General features: G+C 44.9%; 1 protein-coding gene across 1 annotated transcript in view; it reads left to right on the top strand.

Annotated features, from left to right (window-relative positions):
* The first annotated feature begins 536 nt into the window (after window positions 1–536).
* Window positions 537–24,797, top strand: part of LOC142250231 (transmembrane protein 132D-like) — a 1,501,062-nt gene continuing 1,476,801 nt past the window's right edge. Inside the window, exon 1 of the mRNA XM_075322366.1 lies at window positions 537–991. Coding sequence (XP_075178481.1) covers window positions 910–991 — 82 coding nt within the window. The 5' untranslated portion in view covers window positions 537–909. The remainder of the gene's footprint in view (window positions 992–24,797) is intronic.

Consider the following 24,797-nt stretch of genomic DNA (forward strand, 5'->3'; position numbering starts at 1 on the left):
AGTGTAGAGTTGCTGAACACTGCGTGGAGTGGAAAGCTGCTGGGCACTGTGTGGAGTGGAGGGCTGCTGGGCACTGTGTGGAGTGGAGGGCTGCTGGGCACTGTGTGGAGTGGAGGGCTGTTGGGCACTGTGTGGAGTGGAGGGCTGTTGGGCACTGCGTGGAGTGGAGGGCTATTGGGCACTGTGTGGAATGGAGGGCTGCTGGGCACTGTGTGGAGGGCTTCTGGGCACTGTGTGGAGTGGGGAGCTGCTGGGCACTGTGTGGAGTGGAGGGTTGGTGGGCACTTCATACACTGGGGGGGCGGGTGGCAGTGTGTGCAGTGGAGGGCAGGTGAGCACCGCGTGGAGTGGAAGGCTTGTGGGCACTGCGTGGAGTGGAGGGCGGGTGGCAGTGCGTGCAGTGGAGTGCAGGTGAGCACTGTGTGGAGTGTAGGGCAGGTGATTACCGCGTGGAGTGGAAGGCTTTTGGGCACTGCGTGGTGTGGAGGGCGGGTGTGGAGTGTGTGGAGTGGAGGGCTGGTGGGTTAGGACAGTAATCCCAGAGACGTCTCCAGTCCAGCTGGCCGGGGGACCGCCCCAGTGTCACCGTCCAAGTGACGCCCCTGCAGTGGGCAGACCCGGCTGCCCGGCTTATGATGGGCTGTGCTCCAAGCCAGGAAACTTTCAGCGTGTGGCGGTGATTCGTGCACTCCTGGTCCTGAGCTGCCAGGGGAGGATGTGAGGGCGCCAGCGCTGTGCTCCGTGGCATCGCGGGGACCTACAAGGTGGGAAGGAGCAGCCGGAGAGGCACTTCTCAGCATGACAGCGCGCGCGCACCGCGCCTAACGGGACTCTGATGCCTGCACCGGGGACATGGAATGCTGATTTCATTAAAGTGTGAGTGGCAGCAACTTGAGACAGGATCCAAGGATGCAGAGATCTGCTGGAAGGAGCATGTTGCAGCTTTCCTCTGTCCTCCTCATCAGTCTGGCAGCAGCAGCTTTATCCAGAGGTAAGAACTACGCTATTACTTTCTGATGTCAGGAAACAGCCGCACAGATCCTCATTTAATTACCAAATACAACAGGGAGATGAGACGGAATGTTATAAGATTAGGTCCCAAGGAAAGGACAAGTCCCAGAACATCTTCTCTTACTGCAAGTCTGGGAACCCAGGCACCAGCCCTGAGCATGGCAGCCTGCACCGAGCAACTTCCAGCAACTGCCTGCACTAGTGCCTGTCTACCCAGCTGCCTGCACTAGTGCCTGTCTACCCAGCTGCCTGCACTAGTGCCTGTCTACCCAGCTGCCTGCACTAGTGCCTGTCTACCCAGCTGCCTGCACTAGTGCCTGTCTACCCAGCTGCCTGCACTAGTGCCTGTCTATCCATCTGCCTGCACTAGTGCCTGTCTACCCAGCTGCCTGCACTAGTGCCTGTCTACCCAGCTGCCTGCACTAGTGCCTGTCTGTCCATCTGCCTGCACTAGTGCCTGTCTGTCCATCTGCCTGCACTAGTGCCTGTCTGTCCATCTGCCTGCACTAGTGCCTGTCTACCCAGCTGCCTGCACTAGTGCCTGTCTACCCAGCTGCCTGCACTAGTGCCTGTCTATCCATCTGCCTGCACTAGTGCCTGTCTACCCAGCTGCCTGCACTAGTGCCTGTCTACCCAGCTGCCTGCACTAGTGCCTGTCTGTCCATCTGCCTGCACTAGTGCCTGTCTGTCCATCTGCCTGCACTAGTGCCTGTCTGTCCATCTGCCTGCACTAGTGCCTGTCTACCCATCTGCCTGCACTAGTGCCTGTCTACCCATCTGCCTGCACTAGTGCCTGTCTACCCATCTGTCTGCACTAGTGCCTGGCTATCCATCTGCCTGCACTAGTGCCTGTCTGTCCATCTGCCTGCACTAGTGCCCTGTATCCATCTGTCTGCACTAGTGCCTGTCTGTCCATCTGCCTGCACTAGTGCCCTGTATCCATCTGTCTGCTTACCTATCCGGGTATTGTCTGTCCGTCTATCTATCTATATATCTATCTAGCAGTAACCACTCATATATATATATATATATATATATATATATATATATCTGTAACATATCATCCATCGATCTGATCTATCTATCTGCAACCTTTTCTACCTTTATCTCTGTAACTTATCCTCTATCTATCTATTGAGCAGTAACCTATCCTGTATATATATATAAAAATTCGTAACTCATCGATCTGTCCATCTATCTATCTACTTACCCATCTGGTTAGTATCTATCTATCCATTTATCTATCTATCTATCTATCTATCTATCATCTATCCATTTATCCCTGTATCTATCTATCTATCTATCATCTATCCATTTATCCCTCTATCTATCTATCTATCTATCTATCTATCTATCTATCTATCTATCTATCTATCTATCCCTCTATCTATCTATCTATCTATCTATCTATCTATCTATCTATCTATCTATCTATCTATCTATCTATCTATCCCTCTATCTATCTATCTATCTATCCCTCTATCTATCTATCTATCTATCTATCTATCTATCTATCCCTTTATCTATCTATCTATCTATCTATCTATCTATCTATCTATCTATCTATCCCTCTATCTATCTATCTATCTATTTATCTATCTACATATCTATCTATCAATCTGTCTGTCTCACTAGCTATCTCTCCATCTATCTATTATCTGTCTATCTATCTGTAATCTATCCTCTATCTCTGTAACCTATCATCTATCTGTCAATCATCTATCTATCTATGTATCATGTGTCTATCCTTCATTATTGCCACATATCATTACTTTATTGTCTAAAGTTCCATTTTCTTTTGTAAGTTTTCCCATAGAATCTAGTTGCAGTCACTTTGAGCCTTCATTGTGGTGAGACCATACTGTCCATGAAATCGGAGTCTCTTGAAGGATGCACATGGGTTTCCAATCAGTATCATTGCTATTATTATTATTATTATTATTATTATTATTATTATTATTATTATTATTATTGTTGTTGTTGTTGTACACATCATTATTGGGCAGTGTTGCCCTTCTCTTGGTGGCCGGACCATCAGGTGTAGTCTTTGTCTGTAGGTAGTAGCAGTGCATGGTGGAAGGTCCATGCCAGGGCTGGTGCTGACTGTGGTGACCTGTGTGGGCACACTCCTGGGCTGCTGCCGTCCATGTGAGTGTGTTCCTGGGTGTCAGGGTTTCAGGTGTGCTTTTGCTCCCTTCAGCCTGAATTTCCTATCTCCATCAGTCGCCCCCACCACCCATGTTCTGGTTGTCAGTCCCTATAACGTCACCACAGATGTGACACACGGGGCTTCAACTAGGAGAAGAAACTGATTTGTGCATGTGTCAGTGATAAATGGCTGAAATAAAAAGCACCAGGTCATTTCCCATTCAGTGACCTGGTAAAGTGCATTGTGTATGTTTAATGCTCTTCCAATGTAATCAGGGCAGATTATGCCATTATACTGACCACAGACCCAGCCCTGAGCAGATGAACGTCCCCATATCTGTTACTCTCTGTCCTTTAATTCATACATTTGTGTAATTTTCCTCCGATTTGATCAATTCTTTAATGTAAAGCCCTCTGCCCATAGCAACACTCAGCAGAGGTAATATTTGCATTACACCTCATGGGAAATCCACAGACGATTAATGTTAAACACTAAGCCCGTAACGTTTTCTTCATTATCATCAGTCTTGTTGGCTGATTTACCGATATGTGCACACACATTGTATAATGCAGTACGACATAAGATATTTAATATATACTGGTATTACACAATATATTATTTATTATTATATAGCATTTAAATCACTGTCACTATACTATAGCATACAGTATGGCGGATGCCATTAGGCACTGTGCATACTCAGTGTGGATTGTAATAGCATCTACTTTCCCTTTTTCGCTTTTTTGCCTTAGGGGTGACTTGAGCAGATCTCAAACAATATTAATCTTCCTGTGATAGTCTCTTTTTCTTTTACATCTGCTGAAAGTTTCTTGCCAAACCCTTCACTCTTTCCCCAAGGTACAATTGTACAAAATTTACTCTGCGCTGTAGTAGATTGTCGTAAAGTGCTTAAAAAGTTTGTGTGATTAACGCTTAAAGGGACAGTGACCTAAAGTCTGAAGCTCCCAGGAGGAGTGTGCTATACCATGAGATGCTTATTTCACCTATGAGGATGTCCTGGGCGTTCTCCAAAACTGGAGACCTTTGGTACCACTAATGATCATGGGGGCAGACATGTTTATTTATCGCTATAAAATGAATACCATTGTTAATGGATGGGATTGATCAAAATGTGACATGTAATCTAGATGCAATAATCAGATTTTGGTAAATTAGTGGTAGGACCCACCATGTGTCAGGTGCTCGGTGGGATGATCTTCCAATCCAGTGGTTCATGTAAGGAGAATCCATGTATGACTGGCACTGTTTAGTCTAGGATGGACATTTCCAAAACTTTTATCCATATATTGCTCTTTTCCCACATTGTATCTTCCACAAAGATGCTTGAAGTTTATCCCGGACTAAAACCTCGACGGTCTACCTGGAATATGTACTTTGTGTTATTAACAAACATAAACATTCATCGTTAGGGGTTAAAATGGGTCATTAATAAAACCAAACCTATTTTTGCATCTTAAAGGGAAATTGTCATCAGGTTTTTGCCACCTAATCTGAGAGCAGTATTATGTAGGGGCAGAAATCCTGATTCCAGCGGTGTGTCACTTACTAGTCTGCTTAGTATAGTTTTGATAAAATCACAGTTTAATCAGCGTTGGATTATCATTACAGCGTGCTGCCAGGTAGTCCAGCATATTCATGAGCTCTGTATAACTGCTAGATCTGCAACAGAAAAATACTGATCTTATAAAAATTACAGCAAACAGCTCAGTAAGTGACACATCACTGGAATCAGGGTCTCTGTCTCTGCATTATGCTGCTCTCAGATGGGGGAGCAAAAACCTGGTGACAGATTCCCATTAAAAAGGATGAAAATCCAGCTTCACATGGGGATAAAATAAAAATGTATTCAAAGTCCATCCAAAAGTAACCTTTGGATGGACTTTCAATAAATTTCTATCCTATCCACTCACCGAGAATCTGGATTTTCGTCCTTTTAAGACTTTCCCCACATCTACCATTGGTTCCTTTGCTCCGTAGTGCTGGTTTGAGGCTGAGTTGGACTTTTTCTTTTTTGCACCTATGTCTTGTGTAGTTTCATTACATTTCATTATTGGCAAATGAAGACAACTGATTATTGCCATGGACATTTAATCTTTGTACTAGTGTAAGGGGAGAAAAATTGAGTTCACGTGAAACTGTCAAGTGGTTCATCCTGCCAAAGCTGGGGGTAGCATGAATCAGAGTATGGCTGTGGTATATCCCCCTACTCTGAAGATGAAGCTATAGACCAAAGCTGGAGACTAGTCTGGCCTCTCCCACCGCCACTGCATGAGATTGACAGGTCTCTCCCATAGCGAGAGACAGGAGCGGACAGGGACAGAAGAGGGCCTCTGTCCCAGAACTATATAGGGGCCTTTTCAGTCCAAATGCTCCTCATAATTCCCAATTCCACCTGCTTTTAGTGGTAGAAGGTCCTGTACCTCTTGGGTTCCACCAGTGGTGTGTTCACCCTTGGCGAGTGACCGGTTAGTCACTTTTCCCAAGGGAAGTGCTGACTGATAGCAGCGTAAGACTAGCATAGTCTAGTGTCAGGCATTGGTCTTGGATTATATTTTCTCTGAAACGCTGAACTATTTTTCAATGAAACATATACCTGGCTACAATTATACACACAGGATCTGATTCATGCTGCCTGCGATTTCCTATAAAGTTGGGTTCAGCATCAGATTGGATCAGTTACGTATGTTTTCTGTATTTTCAGGACTGAGTCTGTCTGCTTGTAAAACACTGTCATGTCGGCATTAAAATGTTTGGTCACATTGCCCTGAGAACGATTCTCTGTCTAGATACAGATGTTTTTGCCTTGTAATTTGGTGCCAGTGCTATGGATTTGTATGGGCTGAGCTGGATGTAGCTGTGTGTGGTGCAAGGTAATGTGTTGTCTGGGTGGGGATACTTGTACTGGATGGGGATACTTGTACTGGATGGGGATACTTGTACTGGATGGGGATACTTGTACTGGATGGGGATACTTGTACTGGATGGGGATACTTGTACTGGATGGGGATACTTGTACTGGATGGGGATACTTGTACTGGGTGGGGATACTTGTACTGGATGGGGATACTTGTACTGGATGGGGATACTTGTACTGGATGGGGATACTTGTTCTGGATGGGGATACTTGTACTGGATGGGGATACTTGTACTGGATGGGGATACTTGTACTGGATGGGGATACTTGTACTGGATGGAGATACTTGTACTGGGTGGGGATACTTGTACTGGGTGGGGATACTTGTACTGGATGGGGATACTTGTACTGGATGGAGATACTTGTACTGGGTGGGGATACTTGTACTGGGTGGGGATACTTGTACTGGATGGGGATACTTGTACTGGGTGGGGATACTTGTACTGGATGGGGATACTTGTACTGGATGGGGATACTTGTACTGGATGGGGATACTTGTTCTGGATGGGGATACTTGTACTGGATGGGGATACTTGTACTGGATGGGGATACTTGTACTGGATGGGGATACTTGTACTGGATGGAGATACTTGTACTGGGTGGGGATACTTGTACTGGGTGGGGATACTTGTACTGGATGGGGATACTTGTACTGGATGGAGATACTTGTACTGGGTGGGGATACTTGTACTGGGTGGGGATACTTGTACTGGATGGGGATACTTGTACTGGGTGGGGATACTTGTACTGGATGGGGATACTTGTACTGGGTGGGGATACTTGTACTGGTTGGGGATACTTGTACTGGGTGGGGATACTTGTACTGGATGGGGATACTTGTACTGGGTGGGGATACTTGTACTGGGTGGGGATACTTGTACTGGGTGGAGATACTTGTACTGGGTGGGGATACTTGTACTGGGTGGGGATACTTGTACTGGGTGGAGATACTTGTACTGGGTGGGGATACTTGTACTGGGTGGGGATACTTGTACTGGATGGGGATACTTGTACTGGGTGGGGATACTTGTACTGGATGGGGATACTTGTACTGGGTGGGGATACTTGTACTGGGTGGGGATACTTGTACTGGGTGGAGATACTTGTACTGGATGGAGATACTTGTACTGGATGGGGATACTTGTACTGGATGGGGATACTTGTACTGGATGGGGATACTTGTACTGGATGGGGATACTTGTACTGGGTGGGGATACTTGTACTGGGTGGGGATACTTGTACTGGATGGGGATACTTGTACTGGATGGGGATACTTGTACTGGATGGGGATACTTGTACTGGATGGGGATACTTGTACTGGGTGGGGATACTTGTACTGGATGGGGATACTTGTACTGGGTGGGGATACTTGTACTGGATGGGGATACTTGTACTGGGTGGGGATACTTGTACTGGTTGGGGATACTTGTACTGGGTGGGGATACTTGTACTGGATGGGGATACTTGTACTGGGTGGGGATACTTGTACTGGGTGGGGATACTTGTACTGGGTGGAGATACTTGTACTGGGTGGGGATACTTGTACTGGGTGGGGATACTTGTACTGGGTGGAGATACTTGTACTGGGTGGGGATACTTGTACTGGGTGGGGATACTTGTACTGGATGGGGATACTTGTACTGGGTGGGGATACTTGTACTGGATGGGGATACTTGTACTGGGTGGGGATACTTGTACTGGGTGGGGATACTTGTACTGGGTGGAGATACTTGTACTGGATGGAGATACTTGTACTGGATGGGGATACTTGTACTGGATGGGGATACTTGTACTGGATGGGGATACTTGTACTGGATGGGGATACTTGTACTGGGTGGGGATACTTGTACTGGATGGGGATACTTGTACTGGATGGGGATACTTGTACTGGGTGGGGATACTTGTACTGGGTGGGGATACTTGTACTGGGTGGGGATACTTGTACTGGGTGGAGATACTTGTACTGGGTGGGGATACTTGTACTGGATGGGGATACTTGTACTGGATGGGGATACTTGTACTGGGTGGGGATACTTGTACTGGGTGGGGATACTTGTACTGGATGGGGATACTTGTACTGGATGGGGATACTTGTACTGGGTGGGGATACTTGTACTGGGTGGGGATACTTGTACTGGGTGGGGATACTTGTACTGGGTGGAGATACTTGTACTGGGTGGGGATACTTGTACTGGATGGGGATACTTGTACTGGATGGAGATACTTGTACTGGATGGGGATACTTGTACTGGATGGGGATACTTGTACTGGGTGGGGATACTTGTACTGGATGGGGATACTTGTACTGGATGGGGATACTTGTACTGGATGGGGATACTTGTACTGGATGGGGATACTTGTACTGGATGGGGATACTTGTACTGGGTGGGGATACTTGTACTGGATGGGGATACTTGTACTGGATGGGGATACTTGTGACTGATGGTGACTAAAGGGAGGAGTCCATTATCTGGTGTGAGGTAGCGACCACCAATGTTGTGGATGGTCGCAGTGGAGAAGGATCCCCCTGTGATATTGAACTTAAGGTGTGACTGTGGGACTTGTAGTTCCGCAGAACTTGGGTTGCAATTAAGGGTTAGGTTCCCTTTAAACTGTGACCAGTGTGATGGACAGAGCTGGAGAATCACATACCTCCACCTGTGGGTGTATCCGGTTGGGTTTTAAGAGACTGTTAGTTTTAGAAACAGGGGGAAGCCTGAGAGTGCTGCACATGGAGGATGTGTGCTGGAGGTCTCAGTCTGTGTGAAAACTGAAGAGAGACTCCTGGAAATCACTCCCGGTGATGACTGGGGAAAAATACTGCAGCCTGGCTGGAGAGGGCTGGAGGCTGCAGGAAGCACCACAGTTACTTGTGTTCGCTGGCTGGAGCCAGAGTGTGGAGAATCCACTATGGACACTTAATTGGACTGGAAGCCCACGGTAGGTGGATGTTATATTTTCCTTTAAGCCAGGAGAGGCTTCATTGTGTTTTGGAAGGGCAGTTTATGTTGGTTACTAATAAACTGCTGCATTTTTGAGAGAGACTGTGTTGCCTGTGTATGCCTAAGCTACCCTGCACCGCTGCAAGCAAGTAAAACCCCCGGGTTGCGGTAAGGAACGTTCACACTGGGTTTTAAATCAGTGGTAGTAGCGGTATGGGTACCAGAGAGGCAAATATAGCTCCACTGGCAATTTATACAGACACCATAAGAGATTTAGAGTCCCTGCGGTTTCCTGAGAAGAAAATAAAGAGAAAAACAAAGAAATCAGAGAAGCAAAACCACGGTCTAATAAGAGACAGAAACTAGAATAGGGCCATCCTGAGACCAAGGGAGGTGTTTTGGTGCCTGTCCGGATATCCTTGTTGTTCTGTGGGTGGAAAATAGTGAAGACCACTGTGAGAAAGTGGGCCTCACTGAGCCTGGTGTGCAAGCAAAGACAATGTGACTGTGGTGGGATATGGCTGGGTCCACAATGTGTCACTAAAAGTAACGTCTGAAAGTTGATCTGCTGTTATTCCAGTTCTGCATTGTAACAAGTATTAAGGCCGCTTTACGAGCAACGACATCGCTATCGAGATATCGCTGGGGTCACGGAATTCGTGACGCACATCTGGCCTCGTTAGCGACGTCGTTGCGTGTGACACGGGCGACCGCTAACGATCCCAAATACTCACCAAATTGTTGATTGTTGACACGTCGTTCATTTCAAAATACCGTTGCTGTTGCACGACGCAGGCTGTTCGTCGATCGCTACGTGTGACACCCCGGGAACGACGAACAACAGCGTTCCTGCGTCCTCAGGCAACGAGGTGGGAGTGACGTTCATGCGGGTGCTCTCCGCCCCTCCGCTTCTATTGGTGACTGCTGTGTGACATCGCTGTGATGCCACACGAACTGCCCCCTTAAAAAAAAGGTTGTTTGCCGGCCACAGCGACGTCGTTAGGAAGGTAAGTTGGTGTGACGCGTACCGGCGATATTGTTCGCCACGGGCAGCGATTTGCCCGTGACGCACAAATGACGGGGGCGGGTGCTATCGCTAGTGACATCGTTAGCAATGTCGCTGCGTGTAAAGCAGCCTTAACTCTTCAATTTTGGAAGCTCTATAAAGGCTGCTTTACACGCAGCGACATCTCTAGCGATGTCGCTAGCGATAGCACCCGCCCCCGTCGTTTGTGCGTCATGGGCAAATCAGTGCCCGTGGCGAACAATATCGCCGGTACGCGTCACACCAACTTACCTTCCTAACGACGTCGCTGTCGCCAGCGAACAACCTCTTTTTTAAGGGGGCGGTTCGTGCGGCGTCAAAGCGACGTCACACGGCGGGCCACCAATAGAAGCGGAGGGGCGGAGAGCAGCCGCATGAATGTCACTCCCACCTCGTTGCCGGAGGACGCAGGAACGCTGTTGTTCGTCGTTCCCGGGGTGTCACACGTAGCGATGTGTGCTGCCTCAGGAATGACGAACAGCCTGCGTCCCAAACGAGCAACGATATTTTGAAAATGAACGACGTGTCAACAATCAACGATTTGGTGAGTATTTGGGATCATTAGCGGTCGCTCGTAAGTGTCACACGCAACAACGTCGCTAACGAGGCCGGATGTGCCTCACAAATTCCGTGACCCCAGCGACATCTCGTTAGTGATGTCGTTGCGTGTAACGGGGCCTTAAGAAGAGCAAGCTGTTTTAAGAATCCTGTATTGTTCTGAAGTGTGTTTTTGGGTAGCTGTGAACTGTGTCAGACTACATTGGGCACGGTTAAACAGGTTGAATATAAAGGGAATCTGTCTTGGAAGCGCCAAACTATTCATATGTGAATGTAGCTATTTCAAAGACTAGTCCAGCAATACCTTCATATAGCCAGTCCGTACCTCCGTTACTTAGAATTCAGGATTTAAATTAATATGAAGCTGAAGCCTCTGTCACTCCAGCTCTATTCCCCACCCAGGGCTGCCTCAACCTGCTTGACTGATTGCCTTCATGTTGCATGACTTCAGACAATGGAGCCAGTGGCCAAGCAGCTGGGTGGGGAATACTGCCACATTTGCATATCAATTAAAACTATTATTTCTCATGAATAGAGGACCGAACTGGCAATGTAAATGTTTTGTTGCACTTGTCTTTGAGAAAGCTACTTGTGCATAGCTATAAATAGTTTGGAGTCTGAAGTCATGCAAACGTGTTTGGTTTAAATGGACCGAAATCAACTTAAATCACCACCCCAGCATTTTTGTTTTATGTCACCTCAGGAGTGGTGCTTCTAATCTAAACCCGTTACCCCCAGTCTTATACTTATACCACCTTTTTTTGGTGTTGCTCCGGTCTAGTGGCACCATTTTGTGACCAATTCTGACTGGCTAGAATTCATAAATTATGTCACAAGCACTCAATGCAAATCTGAGAACCAGAAAGAGGCTCTCATAGAGTTGTATTGATTTGAGACCTCCGGCTTGCTCCATGAAACACTGGCGCTGAGAGCAGTTCACAATTTGCCGTAGACTGACCAGAGTATTGGTAATAGAAGATTAAGCTGCCAGAGGGTGAGTATAAGGCAGAGGTCAGGGGACTAAAATTTAAAACCCCATTCCAGTGGTAAAATAAAAAAAAGTCTCAAGTGGTTCTTTCAAGTTTCCATGCACTTTAGACAGTTTTCATCTGAATCTTCCTGACTTCCCCATACACATGCACGATTGACTTGTCCTAGAAAGAGTGAAACAAACTGCTGCTGGGCACCTTTGGAGATGGCTTCTTTTCCTGAAAGCAAAATCAACAGGTTTTGAAATTTATCATTCCAATTCTTCTTTATCCCATTGTGTTCTGGGAGGAAAAAGTGAGGAAGTCACCATACACATGGTAGTTGTCAGGTCCTGCTGAAATTGCTGGGTTTTGCTAACTTTTTATAAAGTTCCTCTCACAGAGAAGTGAGAGATGCTGTAATAAGACTGTACACTATGTGGTACTGGGGATACTTAGAGACTGAGGGAAGTAAGGCAGGTCAGGGTCAGAACCAAGAGGGTACAAAGAGACACAGGGAGCAGACAGGAGAGAGGTCATCAGACAAGCCGGAGGTCGGGTACCAGGAGAGTAAGTATAAACACAAGGGGCAGGCAGAAGAGTAGTCAGGGGAGAAGGCTGGGGTCAGGAGCCAGACGGGAACAGAGGAATTAGATGAGAGTAGACAGAGGCAAGTCAGGGGTCAGTCTGGGGTCAAGAACCAAGATCAGTCACTAAAACCAGGAGACAGGCGCTTACCACAACTTAGCCAGAGAATACAACTGGCGCTGCTCCAAGAATGAGCTCACCTAGATAAAGGAGAGCAACAACGCAGAAGTGGCGCATGTGAGTAAGCCCCTCCCACAGCCAGCGAACAACCCAGTGAAAGGAACGGCCCGTCACAGAGCAGAGAATAGCATGTGACCGCTTGCAGGAGAACCTACAAGACGGTCCAGAGCCACACCGCAAGTCAGGGCCGTGACAGTTTCACTAATATACAGCTGGTGAAATAAGTATTTAACACGTCACCAATTGTTTCTAAAGGTGCTGTTGACATGAATTTATAACCAGATATTGGTAACAGCCTGTCGAATCCACACAGACAAAGAAATTAAACCGTAGACATCCATAAATTTAGTGATGATGAGAAATGATGCAGGACAAAAGTATTGAACATGGTTACCTAAATGTATTTAATACTTCGTACAAAAGCCTTTCTGGTGATGTCAGCATCAAGACACCTCCTGTATTGAGACACTAGTAGCATGCATTGCTCAGGTGTGATTTTGTACCATTTTTCCACACAAACACTCCTCAAATCCTAAAGGTTCCGTGTGCTCCTTCTTTGAACTCTGTGCTTTAGTTCCTTCCATAAATTTTCTATTGGATTCAGGTCAGGTGACCGGCTGGGCCATTCTAGCAGCTTTATTTTTTTTCTTTGAAACCAATTGAGAATTTCCATAGCTGTGTGTTTGGGATCATTGTCTTCATCATCCTGGTAGTTGGCAGCAGATTTTTATCAAGAATGTCTCTATAAATTGGTTTATATCCTTAGTTCAATTACACAAAGTTTTCCAATGCCACATGCTAAAAAACAGCCTCACAACATGATGTTACCACCTCCAAACTTCACTGTTGATATGGTGTTAAAGCCCTTCAAACATGGTGTGTATTATGGCATCCAAAGAATTCAATTTTGTTCTCATCTGACCAAACTATATTCTCCCAGTATGTCACATGCTTGTCTAAAGGCCGCTTTACTCGCTGCGATATCGTGACCGATATCGTTAGCGTGCACACCCGCCCCCATCGGTTGTGCGACACAGGCAAATCGCTGCCTGTGGCGCACAACATCACGCGGACCCATCACACTACTTACCTGCCTAGCGACGTCAATGTCGCAGCGTGTAAAGCAGCCTTAAGTGTTGTTGAGCAAGCTTTAACATGCTTTTTGTTCAGCAATGGAGTCTTGCGTTGTGAGATGGCATACAGACCATGGAGCTTGATTGTATTACTTATTGTTTTCTTTGAAACAATTGTACCTGCTGATTCCATGTCTTTCTGTAGCTCTCCACAGGTGGTTCATGACTCTTGGACAACGCCTCTGATAATTATTTTTTCACTCTTTCGTCTAAACGTTTGCGAGGAGCATGTGGTTGTTGGTTTATAGGGAAATTATGTCCTTTTCACTTCAGTATTATGGTCACAAAAATGCTCACTTGAACTTTCAGTAGTTTAGAAATTCTACTGTAACCAGTGTTATCAGTTTATTTTGCAACAATAAGATTATAAAGGTCTTGAGTAAACACACTGGTTTTACCCATCATGAGATGTTTCTTGTGTGGCACCTTGGTAATGAGACACCTTTTTATAGTCCATCAGTTGAACCAGCTGACATTATTTTTCACTAACTGGCAGAATTGTTTTTTAATTACTCATAGATTTCAGCTGGTGTCCTGATGTTCCTTAGCTTTTTGCACCTCACTTTCTGCACATGTTTAATACCTTTTCCCTGCGTCATTTCTTATTGTTACACATAACTTAATTTATGGACATCGATGGTTTGATTGGATGGATTGTCATCAACCTCTGGTGAGAAATTAATGTCAATGGCACCTCTAGAAATATATTTACCCTATTTTTCAAATTATAAAACACTCTTTTCCTCCCAAAAATGTGGGAGGAAAATGTGGGATGCATCTTATAATCCGAATGTAGCTTACCAGGAGATGTTGGATAATAGTCAAAGGAAGCAGGGGCAATGCTGCCGGCCCTGCGCTGCAGGCACTGTGCTGGTGTTTGCTGCGGGCACTGTGCTGGGGGTACTGTGCAGCGGGTACTGTGCTGTGGGCGCTGTGCTGGTGCTCAGTGCAGGCTTCAAAGAAATGGCACCCAAAGTCGGCGCGTATGCCGATACAGCTCTAGACTAAAGAACTCATCTACGCATGCACCACCTCCGGCCCATTGATATCCCAAAAGCGGACTTAAGGAAAAAGGCACCCGGAGTTGGCATGTGTGCAGATGAGATCTCAACTAGTCATTAAGCCGATAGCTCAATCTGCGCACGCGCCGACTCCGAGCGCCATTTCTTTGAGGCCCACACCGCCGATAGTTTCTGGATGTTCTCTGTCTCACAGCGCCCGCAGCGAGCATCTGGAACAATCGTCACACCGCTCCCAGCATCTACATACCCCCCGCTGCTCCTGCCTCCTGTAACCCCGCTCCACCACCGCAGCCGCCCCCTGGTAAGACACCACCGGATTATAAGACGAATCCCATTTTTTTTTACTTTTCTTTTTCATCTAAATTAGGGGTCCGTCTTACAAAACGAAAATTATTGTACTTAGAAAATTGGTGACAAGTTCACTACATATTTTACCCACTGTATATTTGTCTGTAGTGTCCTCTCTGTTTTTTGGACTACTGTGTTTATCTATATTGATGAGGACAGGTTTTACAGATATTTGTGGCATTTACTGGTGAATCGTTTCATTGAAGACAATTGTATTTGTTCTTTGAATAAAAAATATAAATCTATTTATTTACTGGATTTAATTTACTTAATTCCCCCTATGCCATTCATGGTAAATGAAGAGGAAATTATTTCCAAGCAATGTTATTCATTTTTCTTTACGTTAAAGGTTGATGATTCACAACTTAATCATCTGCTGAGAAAAATGGAATATTCTGCTCAGTGAAAATATAATCAAAGGGAAAAAAATTGAAAATTTTAAATTCCATCTGTCTTTATAGTTGAGGGATGCAAATGTTTGATGTTTGTTATCTGAAACAAAGAGTAGAGTCTGGTTGGTAAGAAAAATAAACTCAAATAAACTCTATAAAGTCCGTAAACCCTGTTAGGGTTATTAATAGAGAAATCCTTTGTTCGGGGCTCGCATCTATTAGCAGGAATGGTGAGCAGTTACAGTCTCTCCCTCGAAATCAGCATGTCTGTGCATTACACAGAAAGTCCATTGATTAGAGTGGAAAGTGTGTAATATTTCATTTCCCTTGTGGTGGTGCTATAGGGAAATTAAATACTCGCAAACAGGTTCCACACACTTTACAGTGGAGAATCCCAGCAGGAACAAGCTGTGATCAACTCATTGTCAAAAAATCTTTCCAACAAAAATGATATTGTATAAAGCGTATAATTACCTTAATATGTAATCATTTTAAACATCACCAAATCTGGGTTTTTCGAGCAAGTGGTTATGTCAGTTGCCACTAATATACTTGAACAGACCACAGGGTGATCTCTTCTTTTTTTACTCAAAGCAAAAGCTTTAAAAGGAGTCTGGTAGTAAAAAAACGATGTTCAAACCAAGCACATGGTCTCCGTATACCCTTGTCGTGACCAAACAGTTCATTGCACCTTACCAACTGCTTCTTTTCCATCTAGCTTTGCCGTTCTCTGGATCCTGTGAAGCCAGAGCTGTCAATCAAGATTTGGAGGGGCAGATCATGTAGCTGGAAATATCTAATAAAACGTTTAGCCTCGCTAAGTGTGCAACGGGCATCCATGTTTGTTTGAACAGTCATTTTCTGCTGACAGACTCCCTTTAAGCTACATCTTACACAATCTCTCTGATATTCAATGTGATAGCATATCTTATGCCAAATTCTAATGGTATATACAATCTTTAACATTGAAATTGCAACAATAAGAAGGCCAAGTCATAAGGTTTTTCAAACCAAAAAAGTAGCAGCTGTCCCTATGATCTGTTTTGTTTGAGTACTTTTGTTTTGGAAAAATAATAGTTGAGTATTGGTCTGGAGACCATGTTGGCGATGCAATGAAGAAACCTTCTCGAGTGAACATCACACCAGCCTTTCTCCAAGGGCTATGGTATGGGATACGTAATATTTGGTAGCCAGACTCCTGCAGTCTTCAATTCAGGTACACCAACAGCTTGGCATTACATTGATTTGCCTATATAACTGTGGGACCGCCATTTCTATAAAGTGTGTCAGGAGTAGAGTTGAGCGCGGTTCGTGGTTCGTGGTTCTCCAGTTCTAGGCTCGAGTGATTTTTGGGCTGTTCGAGATCGAACTAGAACTCGAGCTTTTTGCTAAAAGCTCGATAGTTCTAGATACGTTCGAGAACGGTTCTAGCAGCAAAAAGCAGGGCTTTTTACAGCTACAGTGAGCAGGAGCCATCGCTGGCAGCCTGCCACAAGCTGGTAACCAAGATAAACATCGGGTATCCAAGCAAAGCGCTTTGGTTAGTAACCCGATGTTTATCTTAGTTACGTGCAGGAAGCCCACACTTTCCCGCTCAGCTCGCTCCACCCCCTCCTGCCCGCGGCATGTACACATACATACACATACACAAACACACACACACACACACATCCACCCCCCCCCCCCCGCCCGCCCGCCCGCTCGCTCGCTCGCTCGGCTTACCTGCGGTGATGAAGTCCCGCCATCCCGACCTCAGCGCTGTCACTGTCCTCCATGGCCGCCGCTTGTCACATCACCTATCGCTTCCGACCCGAGACTGACACTGGCGGTGACGTCACGGACCTCTCGCGATACTTGATGTGAAGGCGCCGGTCATTGACCTCAGTGACAGGGGCTGTCAGTGTGCTGGAGATCAGCGCAGGTAATGTACCTCACTGACAGCAGCACTTGTCACCCCCCTGCAGTGACCTGGGCTGACCCATTGATGTTAGCTCAGGTCACTGCACTGCTCTCCCAGCCAATGGGGAACATCCTGCTCTTCATTGACTGGGACAGTGTACATCGTCATGGCAACCCCTTGGATTACACCAGACCTGGATTTGTTTTTCAATCTAATAAATTGGTTAAAGAGGGAATGTTTTGGGGAGTGTTTTTTCAAATAAAAATGTGTTTGTCGTGTATTTTTTTTTTATTACTGACTGGGTTGGTGATGTCGGGTATCTGATAGACGCCTGACCTCACCAACCCCAGGGCTTGATGCCAGGTGACATTACACATCTGGTATTAACCCCAAATATTACCCCGTTTGCCACCGCACCAGGGCGCGGGATGAGCTGGGGCGAAGCACCAGGATTGGCGCATCTAATGGATGCGCCACTTCTGGGGCGGCTGCGGCCTGCTATTTTTAGGCTGGGGAGATTCCAATAACCATGGACCTCCCTAGTCTGAGAATATCAGGCCCCAGCTGTCTGCTTTACCTTGGCTGGTGATCCAATTTTGGGGGACCCCTACGTGTTTTTTTTTTTAATTATTTATTTAGCGTGGGGTGCCCTCAGTTTTGGATTACCAGCCAAGGTGAGGTTGCCAGCTGTGGTCTGCAGGCTGCAGCCGTCTGCTTTACCCTAGCTGGCTACAAAACTAGGGGGAACCCTATGTCATTTTTTTTTCATTTTTTTGGCTAAATACAAAGCTAAGCACCCCTTAGTGCCACATGAAAGGTACCAAAGGGTGTTCCACTTTTTCTCCATTTTTTTCTCCACTTTCTCTCCACTTTTTCTCCACTTTTTCTCCATTTTTTTCTCCACTTATTCTCCACTTTTTCTCCTCTTATTCTCCACTTTTTCTCCACTTTTTCTCCACTTTTTCTCCTCTTATTCTCCACTTTTTCTCCACTTTTTCTCCACTTTTTCTCCACTTTTTCTCCATTTTTTTCTCCACTTTCTCCACTTTTTCTCCACTTTTTTCTCCACTTTTTCTCCTCTTATGCTCCACTTTTTCTCCTCTTAATCTCCACTTTTTCTCCACTTTTTCTCCACTTTTTCTCCACTTTTTTCTCCACTTTTTCTCCTCTTATGCTCCACTTTTTCTCCACTTTTTCTCCACTTTTTCTCCACTTTTTCTCCACTTTTTCTCCACTTTTTCTCCTCTTAATCTCCACTTTTTCTCCTCTTATGCTCCACTTTTTCTCCACTTTTTCTCCACTTTTTCTCCACGTTTTCTCCACTTTTTTCTCCACTTTTTCTCCTCTTATGCTCCACTTTTTCTCCACTTTTTCTCCTCTTAATCTCCACTTTTTCTCCTCTTATGCTCCACTTTTTCTCCACTTTTTCTCCACTTTTTCTCCTCTTATGCTCCACTTTTTCTCCACTTTTTCTCCACTTTTTCTCCTCTTATGCTCCACTTTTTCTCCACTTTTTCTCCACTTTTTTCTCCACTTTTTCTCCTCTTATGCTCCACTTTTTCTCCACTTTTTCTCCACTTTTTCTCCACTTATGCTCCACTTTTTCTCCACTTTTTCTCCACTTTTTTCTCCACTTTTTCTCCTCTTAATCTCCACTTTTTCTCCACTTTTTCTCCACTTTTTCTCCACTTTTTCTCCACTTTTTTCTCCACTTTTTCTCCACTTTTTCTCCTCTTATGTTCCACTTATTCTCCACTTTTTCTCCACTTTTTCTCTACTTTTTCTATGGTCGGTCTACCCATTAGCTCTGCCATGCATAGTGTAGCTCTACACCTACTGCACATGTTACTTTATGATTGACATCTCTTTCGTACCAGAGCTGTCTAAGTCTACTCTGACCCCATATTTGTCATTACTATATTGTCCTTGTACTGTATTATGACATTTGTATCATGTGTTTCATTTCTTGCTGTGTTGCAATTTTTTTGCTGCATCCCAATTGTACCTCTACATTGTTCGAGTTTATGTTATTGTTCTCTCACTCTTATGTGATACTGATTATTGTCATTTTTCATGATTACATGCAGATAAGTCCAATCTGACAAAGGCTCAGGCCGAAACGTCATTTGTAACTTGTTTTGGACAAAAACATATATGCTTATGAAAAAAAAATTTTCTTAATACGGACCAATAAAGAGTGATTTTGCATTACTATCCGTTGTGACTTACTGACTTAGTCTGGGAGATATAGAGTGCCGAGGTTACTCACTAATTTTATCTATTATTACCTCTGAGCACCTATATACCAGTGAGCAGAGCTTCCTCTACAGTAGTTCTCCTGATTAGGCATGCCCTTACCTCATGAGCAGGGCATTGCAGCTTTGGTAGCAACCATTACGACATGGACTCTGCTGCTGTGGACCCGGGGAGAGTGAGTGCAGATTCATTGCACCCACACTCCTCACATGAAGGGTCCGCACTCCTAGAAAATGGGGGATACGTTCCCTGAGTGTCTCCCCCCCATATTCTAGACGGTCCAGAGTCGTCGTGGGACCCCTTTATTTTTTTTCTTACAATAAATTGGTGAAAGAGGAAATGTTTTGGGGACTGTTTTTTCAAATAAATTTCTTTTGTCGATTTTTTGTTTTTGTTAGTACTGACAGTTTATGATGTTGGGTATCTAATAGACGCCATGACATCACAAACTGCTGGGCTTGATCTCAGGTGACTTTACAGCTAGTATCAACCCGATTTATTACCCCGTTTGCCACTGCACCAGGGCACGGGATGAGCTGGGGTGAAGCGCCAGGATTGGCGCATCTAGTGGATGCGCCACGTCTGGGGTGCCTGCGGCCTGCTATTTTTAGGCTGTGAAGGCCCAATAACTATGGACCTTCCCACCCTGAGAATACCAGACCACAGCTGTCCGCTTTACCTTGGCTGGTGATCCAATTTGGGGGGTCCCCTACTTTTATTGTGTAATTATTAATATTTATAAAATAATTATAAAAAAGAGCCTGATGGGACCTCCACATTGGATCCCCAACCACGGTAAAGCTGCCAGCTGTGGTTTTCAGGCTACAGCCGTCTGCTTTACCCTAGCTGGCTATCAAAAATGGGGGGACCCAACGTAATTTTTTTTTTTTAACTATTTTTTAAATAGAAAAAATTAATGGGCTTCCCTGTATTTTGATTGCCAACCAAGGTAACGGCAGGCAGATGGGGGTGGCAACCCATAGCTGTCTGCTTTATCTGCGCTGAGAATCAAAAATACCGCGGAGCGCTACGTCATTTTTTTAAAGATTTATTTTTACAGCACTGTGATGTCCAGCAATCAAAATACAGGGAAGCCCATTTTATTTTTAGTTATTTAAATAAATAATTAAAAAAAATATATGTTAGCTCCCACTGCATTTTTTGTATTGCTAGCTAAGGGTAATCCAAGCAGCTACTGGCTGCTAACCCCCACTGCTTGGTGTTACCTTCACTGGCAATGGAAAATCCAGGGAAGCATTTTTTTTTTTTTTTGCCAAAAAGCTACAAAAAAAGGACGTGAGCTTCGCCATATTTTTGTATGCTAGCCAGGTATAGCAGGCAGGTGCTGGAAGAGTTGGATACAGCGCCAGAAGATGGCGCTTCTATTAAAATGCCATTTTCTGAGGTGGCTGCAGACTGCAATTCGCAGCAGTGGGGCCCAGAAAGCTCAGGCCAACCGGTGGTGCGGATTCCAATCCCTGCTGCCTAGTTGTACCTGGCTGGACACAAAAATGGGGCAAAGCCTACGTCATTTGTTTTCTAATTATTTCATGAAATTCATGAAATAATAAAAAAAGGGCTTCCCTTTATTTTTGGTTCCCAGCCGGGTACAAATAGGCAACTGGGGGTTGGGGGCAGCCGTACCTGCCTGCTGTACCTGGCTAGCATACAAAAATATGGCGAAGCCACATAATTTTTTCAGGGGGCAAAAAACTTCTGCATACAGTCCTGGATGGAGTATGCTGAGCCTTGTAGTTCTGCAGCTGCTGTCTGTCTGTATGGAGAAGAGCAGACAGCAGCTGCAGAACTACAAGGCTCAGCATACTCCATCCAGGACTGTATGCAGAAGTTTTTTGCCCACCAAAAAAATGACGTGGGCTTCGCCATATTTTTGTATGCTAGCCAGGTACAGCTGGCAGCCACGGGCTGCCTCCAACCCCCAGTTGCCTATTTGTACCCGGCTGGGAACCAAAAATATAGGGAAGCCCGTTTTTTTTAATTATTTCACTTATTTCATGAAATAATTAAAAAACAAATGACGTGGGCTTCGCCCTATTTTTGTGTCCAGCCGGGTACAACTAGGCAGCTGGGGATTGGAATCCGCAGCACAGGTTAGCCCGAGGTTTGTGGGCGCCTCTGCTGCGGATTTCAGTCCGCAGCCGTCCCAGAAAATGGCGCTCTCATAGAAGCGCCATCATCTGGCGCTGTATCCAACTCTTCCAACAGCCCTGGAGCCGGGTGGCTTGTTGGGTAATCATGAGTTAATACTGGCTTTGTTTTACCAGCTAGTATTAAGCCAGAGATTCTTAATGTCAGGCACGTTTGACCCGGCCATTAAGAATCTCCAATAAAGGGTTAAAAAAAGACACCACACAGAGAAAAAATACTTTAATAGAAATAAATACACAGACACATTAGAGACTCCATCTTTATTACCCCTGTCAGCCCTCCACGATCCTGCTCTTCTGTCTTCTTTCTTTCTAGTGTAGTAGTAGTGACGATTGTAGTGAGGGGCATCACTTGGGGCTGGGGAACCTCCATCCTAACTACAATGCTCACTACAATCGGGAAGCAGCGTGCAGCCTTCACTCCGTGAGTGATCACTGCTGGCTGCTAGCGGTAACGCTGACAGACGCGTTACCATAGCAACGGTGCTCCCGGAGCTGCGGTTAGCGGTGACGTCACCGCTAACTGCGTTGCTATGGCAACGGTGATCTCCGTTAATGACCGGCTGTGTCAGCCGGTCCCTAACGGAACGGGGAGTCGACCGTGTGCTAGAGCATGTCGCCGGTACACGGCGATACACATATGTGCACCGTGTACCGGAGAGATGCACTCGCAGGTCCTACATGACGTGTCATAGTCATGTGACCAGTCTGTAGCCAATGAGATAATAGCCACGTGACTGGTCACATGGCTATTTTGACGTCACGATAGGTCCTGCTTCTCTGCTGGCAGTGCCGGTCACCGGGAGGATTCAGCGATCATCGGATGGAATAGCGGCAGGAGACAGAGTGCAGAAGGGATCGCGAGGACCGGTAAGTGTTATGGCAATGTTTATTAACTGTTTGTGTACATTTATAATGCATTTTTATGTGTTTGTGATTGCCTCCCATTATAGCCTATACGTTCGAGTTCGGTTCGTCGAACGTTCGACGAACCGAACTCGAACGGGACCCCCGTTCGGCGAACCGGCCTCGAGCCGAACCGGGACCGGTTCGCTCATCTCTAGTCAGGAGTCGTTTTTCAACATGATAACACCAGGCCATATGTTGTTCATGCTACTGTGAGCAGCCTGCATGGCCTGAATGTGCTACCATGACTTATAGCATTTCCAGACATGTCTACCATTGAGCACATCTAAAATGTCAAAAGCAATGGCAAAAGGATCAATCTTGATGATTTGTGCCCAACTGTATTCAGCTTGAGAGAAGATTCCTAAAAGGGTTTCCCTACAAACTTCATTTTAATAATAGATCTTGAAATAATATTAAGTTCCACAAGTGAATGTGTTTAAAAAATGTTCCTGTGCTGAGATAATGTTATATATGTGCCTCTACTGTGTACTGTGTAATGGCCGTGTCTGACCGTACAGGGACATGGTCTGATCGTCAACTTTAAAATGAACTTTGTTCATGGTAAAACCCCTTTAATACCTTTACGACATATATTTATGTCATATATTGTGGTCCCTGCTTTGATGCAGGCTCGCACGCTGAGCCTACCTCTTTCCCTGCACATGTCAGCTGATCTGATCAGCCGTCATGTGCCTCTAACAGCTGTGGGTGGATCAGAGATTCACCCATTGTTGTTAACCAGTTAAATCCTGCTGTCAATCTCTGACAGCAAGATTTAACACATGACAGGGAGGAGCACCTCATTCCCCGTTTCCATCGGCGCTCTTGTGAAGTCAGTCATCATGGGGTGCTGATGGTTTGTCATGACAGCCAGGAGTCAGCTGATGACCCTTAAGTCTGTCATGACAATCTTGCAGTGAACGCTGGGTGCGAGCCGACATTCATAGGAATCATGATTTCAGCTATACAGAGCAGTGATGATGCCTGATGCATAGCACAAGTGATAGGAAGATAGCCGCTTCAAGTCCTCTAAGGGGTTAAGGGGACTAGTAAATACAATAAAAAGTTTAAAAAAGAGTTTCTAAAAATATTACCCCCATGTTCAAATCACCTCCTTTTTGCCCCATTGAAAATAAAACAATTAAAAAAAAATAAAAATGCACACATTTGATATACCTTGGTTCACAAATGTCCGATCTTTCAAAATATAAAATAAATGAAGATGATTGGTAAACAGCATAACAACAAAAAAAATGAAAAACACCAGAATTACATTTTTTGGCTGCCGCAGAATTGCCGTCAACGTTTGCCATATTACTAGTTTATGCTTGGGTACCCAGGGCTCTAATACTTTACTTCTGCCACAATTAGTTCTTGTGAGTAGCCTTTTAAATGCAAATAATTTATTACGCATTATTGTTCATAAAAAATAAAAATTGAACTTCATCTCCCCAGCATATGTGCATTAACCCGTAGCTACATTTAATATGGTATTAACTTTTTATACTGATTTAGGAGATTGTGCAGTGCAATCCAGATTAACATTATGTATAAAGGATTTTTCCAAAGCTCGTCCTGGAAGGAGCTTGCTATATATAACACAATACCCAACGTGCTCAAAACAGAATAGAATAAAAACCTTAAGTATATCGTAAATGTGGTATATATGGTTAGGGGATTGACAACGTGTATCATATTTGCTCTATCTTGCACTGATGCAATTATGTTTGTAGACGCAATGTTGCAATTTATTGCTATCACACATTCAGGCACTCCTGGATTCTGATGCTCCAGGGGTTTAAAACACTCCTCTGCCACATAAAAAGACAAGTTGACAAATATTAAGTGGACTTATTGGGGCACCTTGACATTATACATACTGTAGGGGAGTTTTATGACATTAATTTCCAAATCCTAAGCATTAACCCCTTCACCCCCGGCCACTAAAACACCCTAATGATCGGGCCATTTTTTGCAATTCTGACCAGTGTCACTTTGACAGGCTATAACTCTGGAACGCTTCAACGGATCCTGGCGATTCTGAGAATGTTTTTTCATGACATATTGTACTTCATGTCAGTGGTAAATTTAGGCCGATACTTTTTGCATTTATTTGTGAAAATTTAGGAAATTTTGCAAAAATTTGGAAAATTTCGCAATTTTCAAATTTTGAAAATGTATGCCTATAAATCTGAGAAATATGTCACACAAAAGAGTTACTAAATAACATTTCCCACTTGTCTACTTTACATCAGCGCAATTTTCGAAGCAAAATTTTTTTCCGTTAGAAAGT

The sequence above is a fragment of the Anomaloglossus baeobatrachus genome, chromosome 1 (genome assembly GCF_048569485.1).
Source record: "Anomaloglossus baeobatrachus isolate aAnoBae1 chromosome 1, aAnoBae1.hap1, whole genome shotgun sequence".
Taxonomy (NCBI): Eukaryota; Metazoa; Chordata; class Amphibia; order Anura; family Aromobatidae; genus Anomaloglossus; species Anomaloglossus baeobatrachus.